Source organism: Gossypium raimondii, chromosome 10 (genome assembly GCF_025698545.1).
Source record: "Gossypium raimondii isolate GPD5lz chromosome 10, ASM2569854v1, whole genome shotgun sequence".
NCBI lineage: Eukaryota > Viridiplantae > Streptophyta > Magnoliopsida > Malvales > Malvaceae > Gossypium > Gossypium raimondii.
The window spans coordinates 32,185,736-32,194,362 of NC_068574.1; the positions used below are offsets into that span (position 1 = coordinate 32,185,736).

The following is an 8,627-nucleotide window of genomic DNA, read 5'->3' on the forward strand; positions in this document are numbered from 1 at the left end:
ATGTGGCACTCATTTCAACCGAGTAATTTAGAAGAAAATAATTTTCAAAGTTTCTAATGTATGGATTTTTTATAGTTTCGAGTAGCTAACTCTGACACAATCAAAATCTATGTATATGTTTTCATTTGTTTCAAAATTTAGATTTTTTTCAGAATACGAAAATTGTTCTTTCATTTGATATTACTATCTGTCATGAGATTTTTGCCAAGAAATATAAAGCCCTAAAATAGGCTAGTTTACACTGTTAACCCAAAAAATATGTTTAATTTATGATGATTTATTATGTTTTGACTTTCTTAAGTTTCAGTAATCGATTTTGACAAAACAAATTTCTAAATTTTAGTATTACATTTATTATTCAAATTATTGTTTTTAAACTGTCAAGTTATCAAATAAATTTTGTATTTTCAAGTAAACCAAGCAATCATGATATTTAGTATTTCAGAATTTCCGAAATTTCAATTATTATTTATTTTTAAAATATTTTCAGTCCAAATACAAATTATTTGGTTGAAGATCATATCTGGCCGGGTCACCATACACGTTATCTTTGTGTTTCTAGCTGGGTCTAAAGGTGAGTAAAACTCGATACAACTCGAAAAAATCAAAAAAAATTTTAAATTTCGAGTTAAACGAATCGAGTTAGAGTCAACTCGATTTTTTTTTTAATTTTGAGTTCGAATCAAGTTTGGTTTTCGAATTCGAATATTTAGAATAAACCAAACATCAAACTATAATAATTTACATTATTACCCCAAACTCCTAAACCTCTTCACTTTCTTTCCAAAACTTTTACTCTCTCCTACTTCCCTCCATAACTTTTGCTCCCCTCCCATCCAACCCCCCTTTACCCCAAATTCATTCCCCCTTTTTTTTTTTTTTTGAATATTTCCCTCCTAAAATTTTACTCCTCCCATTTATTTCCTCCTCCCCCCCCCCAAATTTTACTCCCTCAACCTACTTTGACACGCTCGACAAAATTTAACTTGTATAAATATTTTAATAGTGTACGTCCTCAAGTTTTGCGTGTCTCATCACTTTCAGCTGAAAAATGGTATATTATAATATAATAATTTGAAACATAAATCAATAATAAAAGTCAACATGCATGTAAATTAAAGTTAACATTACTTTGAATTTTTGCAAGTTCATAAGCTGTATTCGAAACATTCGAAGATCTAATACCAGTCTATTGTTCACTATTTGTTTCTTCTGAATTTGGAGGATTTTGAATAATACTAAAATCTCGCAATCATCTTCTAGGCATTTTATCTGCAATACACAAAATAGTTGAAATATTAGTAACTAACTACAACAATAATAGTACATATAAATAGTTGAAATATTTAACAATATCAAGATTTAAATTATAATATTACATATAATTAAAAAATTGTAAAATCTTACTACGTCATGATTCGTAAATATCTTCATCCACATTCTGGCAAACCCATAGAAATTGTGTACTAGTATTAGGGATAGTTTCATTTAAGTTTTGTTCTGGAAAAGACAAAGTTTCTGATCTTTCGTCGATGTCATCTCTACTTCCATTGCTCATGTCAAACAAGTCTCTATGGATGTTACGGAGTACAACGTACCAACCCTCATCAGTTGGATCTTTCGAGTAAAAAACTTGTTTGATTTGAGAAGAAAATACATATGGCTCGTCTATCAATTGTTTTCCAGTGTGAATTAATCGAGAGAAGTTCACAATTGTAAAACCAAATTGATCTTTTTTTAATTTCGCGAGTAGTATTAACATCAGTCCAATCACATCGAAATAAGACAACCTTCCGTTTTCCATAGTAATCCAACTCAATAATGTCAGTAAGAAGTCTGTAATACTCCACATTTCCCTCAACAGGATTACTGTCTCTAGCACTAGCATAACTTGTAATTGAAGAATTAACAACTATTCCACAATTTTGAATCCTCGATCTTTCGCGAGATTTTGTATAAAACTTGAATCCATTGATGAGGAAGACACTATATCTTTTTACTACTCTATTCGGACATTGGGAAAGCCATTTAACTTCGTCATTGACGTCCTTTCCACTCCAAACCTATTGAATCGAAAGTAAATTGATTAATTATAAATATTATGAGAAAATATTATTATTTGTCAATGAAAACTTCAGTTGCATACCATTTGTCCTAACCATTCATGAAAAGATTTTGTGAATAACTTACAAATCTCTCGATGTTGTAATCTTCGGGAGCGTGAACGAGATCTCAACACTTATTTGTACTCGCTATGTTAAAAAGTGGATTACTTGGTTAAAAGGCAAACAAATTAAAAAGATGAATATTTATCAAATTCTAAAACTTACTTGCGTAATGGTTCAATTAAATCGTGGTGAAAAAGAACATATCGATGTGCTTGTACCAAAGATTTATCATCTAAATGTGCAATTTCAACTTTACCGATTGGTTCTCCGTAACTTCGAAATAAATAAATTTCAGTTAAGTTATGATTAGTGAACCCATCATTTCTACTTGATCTATTCAGTCTTGTTTCAACATCTTCTAAATATCTAGAACAGAAAGTCATACACTCCTCTGCCAAGTAACCTTCAACAATTAATCCTTCTGGTTAACACTTATTACGACAATAAGACTTCAACTTACATAGGAACCTAAACACGATATACAGCATTATCAAAAGTTGTAACTAAAGGTATATTCATGAATGAATGAAAACTTTAAAAATAAATTAACACCTTTCTATAGGATACATCCACCGATAGAAAACCGGTCCAACGAGTTTTGCTTTATGAGGGAGATGGATTAGCAAGTGCACCATAATAGTGAAGAATGGAGAAAAGATCTTCTCCAAATTGCATAAAGTCAAGGCGGCTCGATCTTGTAATTTCTCAAGTTCTTCAACAATCAAAACTTTGTCACAAATAGCTTTCATTATATTGGATAGTTCAATTATACAGGACATCACCTTTTTTGACATACAACACCGTAAAGCAACTGGCAGTAAATCTTGCATCAAGATTTGATAATCATGTGATTTTAGGGAATATAATTTTTGATCTTTAAGACTCACATATCGAGATATATTTGATGCATACACATCTGAGACTTTTATATTCTTCAACACCGTGCAGAACACTTCTTTTTCTTTCTTTGACATTGCAAAAATAAAAGGCGACAACTGATATTTCCCATTTGGAAGCACTTAGGGATGAAGATCACGCGAATTTCCAGGTCAACTAGATCAAATCGACTTTGAAGATTGTATTTTGATTTTCTATCGACATTCAGAATTGTCTCAATAATGTTCTCGCAAACATTCTTTTCAATATGCATGACATCAAGATTGTGTCGCAAAATATGATACTCCCAATAAGGCAACTCAAAAAAATACTTCCTTTTTTTCCACAAGTCCGCCTCATTAAGATCATCCTCTTCATCAGATTCATCATCAATCTGTCGGTCAACATCGCCAATATACGCCTCCTTCGATCTTCTCTTTATTTGCGTGTTGGGTGGTTGATTCATCTTCTCATAACTGAAATTGATATCTTTTAACATGAACAAGATTTCAGATACAATGGTCTGCTCAAGAGCTTCTCTGAACTCTTTAGTACCATCAAATAAAGTCCTCTGAAATCTAAATCTATGATTTTCATCTAACCACCGACGATACCCCATCTAAGAGAACTTATTCCCATTATATAACCACTTCGAATATGTTTGCGCCACACAACAAGGACAAGCATATCATCCTTTGGTACTCCAACCAGATAAATTGACATAAGCCGAAAAATCATTAATAGTTCACAACAAAGCTGCACGTAAATAAAATTTCTCCTTTTTCAAGACATCATATATCTCAACACCCGCCCATAACTATTTCAACTCTTCAATAAGTGACTGCATATAAATGTCAATATCATTTCTGGGACCTTTCTCTCTAGAGATAATCATAGATAAGATAAAAGAAGATTACTTCATTCAAATCCACTGAGGCAAATTGTAAGGAACAAGCACTATAGGCCAAGTAGTGTACTAAGTACTCATGATTTTAAAAGGATTAAATCCATCAGATGCTAGCCCAAGCCTCACATTCCGAAGATCACTTGCAAAGCTTGGAAATTTACTGTCAAATGATTTCCAAGCTAAAGAATCTACAGGATGCCTTAATAATCAATTGTCGGTTAGTTAATCATGATACCACCTCATAGACTCGACTGTCTTTGACGACATGAAAAGCCTTTGAAGCTTTGGTATTAGTGGAAATTATCGCAAAATCTTTATTGGCTTCTTTCTTGACTGTGCCTCACATTCATCCTCATTCATATCCTCTGTATTCCTATTCATCCAACGAGATTTACCGCAAATATGACAAGATTTTCCGATCACCCAAATACACCATGCAGTCATTTGGGCAACTATGAATTTTTTCGTACCAAAGCCTAAATCTTTTATCAATTTCTTCAAATCTTTGCATGAATGAGGAATTTCCGCAAACGGAAACATCTCTCAAAAACTCTAACAGCAGTGTTAAAGAGTTTCCGGTCCACGCTCCCAAACATTTTAAGTGAAAAAGACGAATGCAGAAGGACATTTTTGAAAATTTTGATTCCTCATAAAGTTCTTCATTCATTTCATTAAGTAACTTGTAGAACTTCGCCTCTTCTCCATTTGGCTCTTCATCAGGTACACTTCTTCCCGTTTTGGTAAAAGCCTTTCCACCAATATCATAATCATCGAATGCAATAATTTCAGGTGGAAACGATTGCAAATCATGACTACGCATATTAAATGAATCCCACAACATACCTTTCATGTCATCTTATTTAACAGACTGATGGTAAGCATTATGAGGATAAGTCGGGTTAATCATTGAAAAGGTTCTACGAGGTGTACACTCTCCATGAAAAATCCAATTTTTATACCCCTGAATAAAGCCATGAACAATTAGATATTCATAGACAACTTAACGAATATGTCAATTGATGTTGCCACACTTATTACATGGGAAAAGAATCATATTCTCTTGGCTTGCATTTTGAAATGCAAAATTTAGAAAAGTTTGTACTCCATTTCGATAGTCGTTGCTTACCCTTGACAAATTCATCCAGCTCTTATCAATTTCGTAGTTCTTGAAGTCTAAAGTTGACAATAAATTACAGTTACTTAAGTATTCTAAATTGATTTAAATCATGTCATTGTACTAAAATAGATAATACATATCAAGTATCTAATGGGTGTAAACTAATTTAAGTAAATTGTTTATCCATAAGTATAATTAAGAGTAGAGAAAACAATAGTGTTGCCCAAATTTACGTGATTTTATATATTTTGATCCAAAGTTTTATGTAAGTTATGGTATGATATATATTTATGGAAGTTATAATATGATACATATTTATGTATCATGTAAATTATGTAAGTTATGATATGGTATATATTTATGTAAGTTATGTAAATTGATTATTTAAAGTTATGTAAGCATTTTTTCTTTTCTTTTTACTTTTAAACAGTAACATTTAAACTTAGTTATTATCATCTTCCTCTTCTAATTTGTAATTTTTATTTAGCTATTATCATGAGATAATAATTAATATAAAATATTTTTAAGAAAACAATTACTTTAAAATTTAGATCTTAATATTTATATTTTTTTCAATTTAATCCTTATTATTTTAGCTAAATTTAAAATTATAAAAATAAAAAATAAAAAATAAAATGATAAAAATATAATTTAACAGAGTATTATACGTTACATTAACAAATAATTTAAAATTATAAAAATAAAATAAGTAAAAGTATTATATGTTACTTTAAAATTATAAAGTAAAAAGACAATGAAGTGTTAAAACATCATTGGCAATAAATACTTGATGTTTTCAACTGCTTCATTGGATTCCAATTTCTTTAAATAATGTTTTGTGTTTTATATTAAATGTGATAAAAGTTAAAATATTAATTTTATTTATTCAATTAGATCAAAATCATGGAATCTATTTATGAATATAATTTTTAGTGGGGTTCAACAAAAATTTTTGGACTGCAATTTTCAACATTTTGATCATGACTTGGGGAACATTTTCACAAATATCAAGATTCGCTTATTTGGATGCATAAATCATTTCACTTTTATTTTAATATAATTTTCACTCTATTTATTTTATTGATCTATTGGAAAACCCACAATAGAGTTTTTTACTCATTTTAGTTTTTCCCGGAAAATAAAATAAAAGACAGAATTTTATATAGATGGAGACAAGAGAAGAGGAATAGTAAAATTGGTTTAAATTAAACAAATTGAGTAGTCATACACTTAGAGCATTCTTCCCACCCAACAATAATAAAAAGTTATTCAGAAAATTCACAGAATTGGAAGTCCTTAGCTTGTTATTTTGGCAGCTTAAGGAAAATGAATACATGTAAAAAAGGGAATGTCTGTGCTCCTCACCACTTTGATTTTATCCTAACCCAAAAGGAATAAACAAAAATGCCACTAAAATCAAATGTAATCATTGTTTCTACCGAATAAAAGCAAAACAAAACAATTTTTTTTAATAAATTTACTACTGCAAAAAGCGAATGTTGGAGAGTGGATAAGAAGGATTGTGACCCCTTTGTTTTTTGTTTTATAAAAATATTCGATATGTGTTTTCGTGTTAATTCTACAATATTTGGAAAATATATACCAAGCATTATGCTTCTGTTTTTCAATATCAAGCTCCTTATGTGATAGTGGTCGAAGACGAAAACAGGAATGAAAAACAACCATTAATTTTAGTCTGTACCAGGTATTATAAAGGATAGCGCACCTTGGCAAAGAACTGCAACCTGCACTGGGACAGTGTTATCTGCCAACTAATGCTGATAACTACGTATCTCCAAACCCAAACTTAAATGTTCCCCAAACCAAAACCCTGCAAGTAAGCAAATTAACATTCATAAACCCAGTACAGTAGATACACACATCAAGTGCTAGCAAATATTTACCTATACAAGCTTGCAAATAGAAAACAAAAATTCGTTTATTTAAAGAAAATATCTGTTCTTTATATGCTTATCAAATACTATTCATGCTATCAAATACTTCTTTTGTCCCATTGTGGGCAGACCAGGCAAGGCCATCAGGGCAGGCTCAAGTCCAAACAATTCAGAGCTGGAAGGAAGAACTATGTAAGCAGAAAATGCAGCATATATGTTCTTTTATATGCTTCAATAAAAACAACAATCATACCCTGGAATGCCACTGTGATTAAATGGCAGCTTGAGTTGAACCAATAGTTGCAGGAGGAGCAGGAAGCAGTAACTGATTAAATGGTGAACTTGTAACAGTGCTTGAAGTGGATCTGTGAAAAAACCCCGTTAGTTAAAGCTCAAGCTACTGGAAATATAAGATGAAGGGTTTTAGATAACCCAAAATTAAAAAAATTTAAATGTTAATCCCAGCAACATAACATTTTATAAGCAACTCAGCCACTCCTTATAGAGGTAAATTCGCTACTAATCACTAGATCTAAAATGTTCAAGAGACTGCCACTTCAACATAGCCATGCATCTGCAATAAGCAATTAGTTTCAAAAAACCCAGGAACCAAATTGTACCAAGGATTCAATGAACCAAATAGATGAAAGAAACTTGTAATTAAGTTCCAAGATGCCGAGGAGAACTGTATGGCTACCACCAGTAATATTGCTTAGGAAAAGAAGTATAATGCAGCATATATAACAAAGAGAACTTGCAATTCTAAGCATATTCCTACGTTAGTTGTAAAAAAAAGATTAAAATACAAAACACCAATAATTTTAATCACAAGATCCCTGCATATGCAATCCAGTTCAAAGAAGCCTAATTACCTCCCCTCAGACTGCTTGCTACTGTCTCCAGTATCAATTAGTGGACTATCGACATTCACAAGTTCTTTTGCAGGTTCAGGCTTAGGTTTGTTTGCTTGAGAAGGAGTTCCTGAAGCTATTGCTTCATGCCTTGCTAGTACGCGTTGCAAATCATCATTCAATGCTAAAGCTTGACATAAAAGTGACTCATCCCTGCAAGAGATAGATAACCAAAGGAAATAAGAAACCCAAATTAAAATTTCTAAAATTTTAAAACGATTGAAAATTAAAGGAAGTAAATTTCAACAAACCCAAACAAAAAAAAACATCAAAAACCTCACATACTTGCTAAGACTGAGTTCGCCGCTGGGTAGAGTGGCTAGGCGTCGGGAAACTCGGTGTTTAGGGTTTCGGGAAATCAAAGAAAGGGAATCGGGAAAGAAAAGGGAATTGGGAAAGAAAAGGGAATCGGGGGAGAGAAATAGAAGAACAGGCGAAAGGCTGAGAAAGAAAGGGAATCGGGGAAGAAAGGGAGACAAATAAAACGGCTTCGTTTCAATCAAAATTAAGAATTACCGGCGTTTATGGAAAAACGGCGCCGTTTTACTTAAAGTAAAATGATCGTGCTTATGATTAAAACGCTGCTATTGCTTACCTTTTGCGGCGTTTACAATAAAAACGCTGCTAATGCTTACCATTTGCGGTGTTTTTCTCATAAACATCTTTAATGCTTGAATTTTTTTCAATTTTTATATTGAATTATTATCTCTTAAATAATTTAAATTATAATGATAATTTTAATATATATAAAGT

The 8,627-nt window shown here is 31.5% G+C and overlaps 1 protein-coding gene across 8 annotated transcripts; it reads right to left on the reverse strand.

Annotated features, from left to right (window-relative positions):
• Window positions 1–1,038: 1,038 nt before the first annotated feature.
• LOC128033670 (TOM1-like protein 9) lies at window positions 1,039–8,345 on the reverse strand. Of its 8 annotated transcripts, XR_008189659.1 has the most exons (6): window positions 8,160–8,345; window positions 7,836–8,027; window positions 7,217–7,328; window positions 6,795–6,899; window positions 1,408–2,063; window positions 1,039–1,272 (listed from the first exon to the last, which is right to left on the reverse strand). XR_008189659.1 is itself a non-coding variant. In XM_052621601.1 (4 exons), coding segments are annotated over exons 1-3 (288 nt in total). In that variant the 5' UTR covers window positions 8,158–8,331; the 3' UTR covers window positions 6,907–7,138; window positions 7,217–7,234. The 8 variants fall into 8 exon arrangements, 1 of the variants encoding a protein (XP_052477561.1); XR_008189655.1 differs by lacking the exon at window positions 1,408–2,063 and having other exon boundaries at window positions 8,160–8,328; XR_008189656.1 differs by lacking the exon at window positions 1,408–2,063 and having other exon boundaries at window positions 6,771–6,899; window positions 8,160–8,328.
• Window positions 8,346–8,627: the final 282 nt, after the last annotated feature.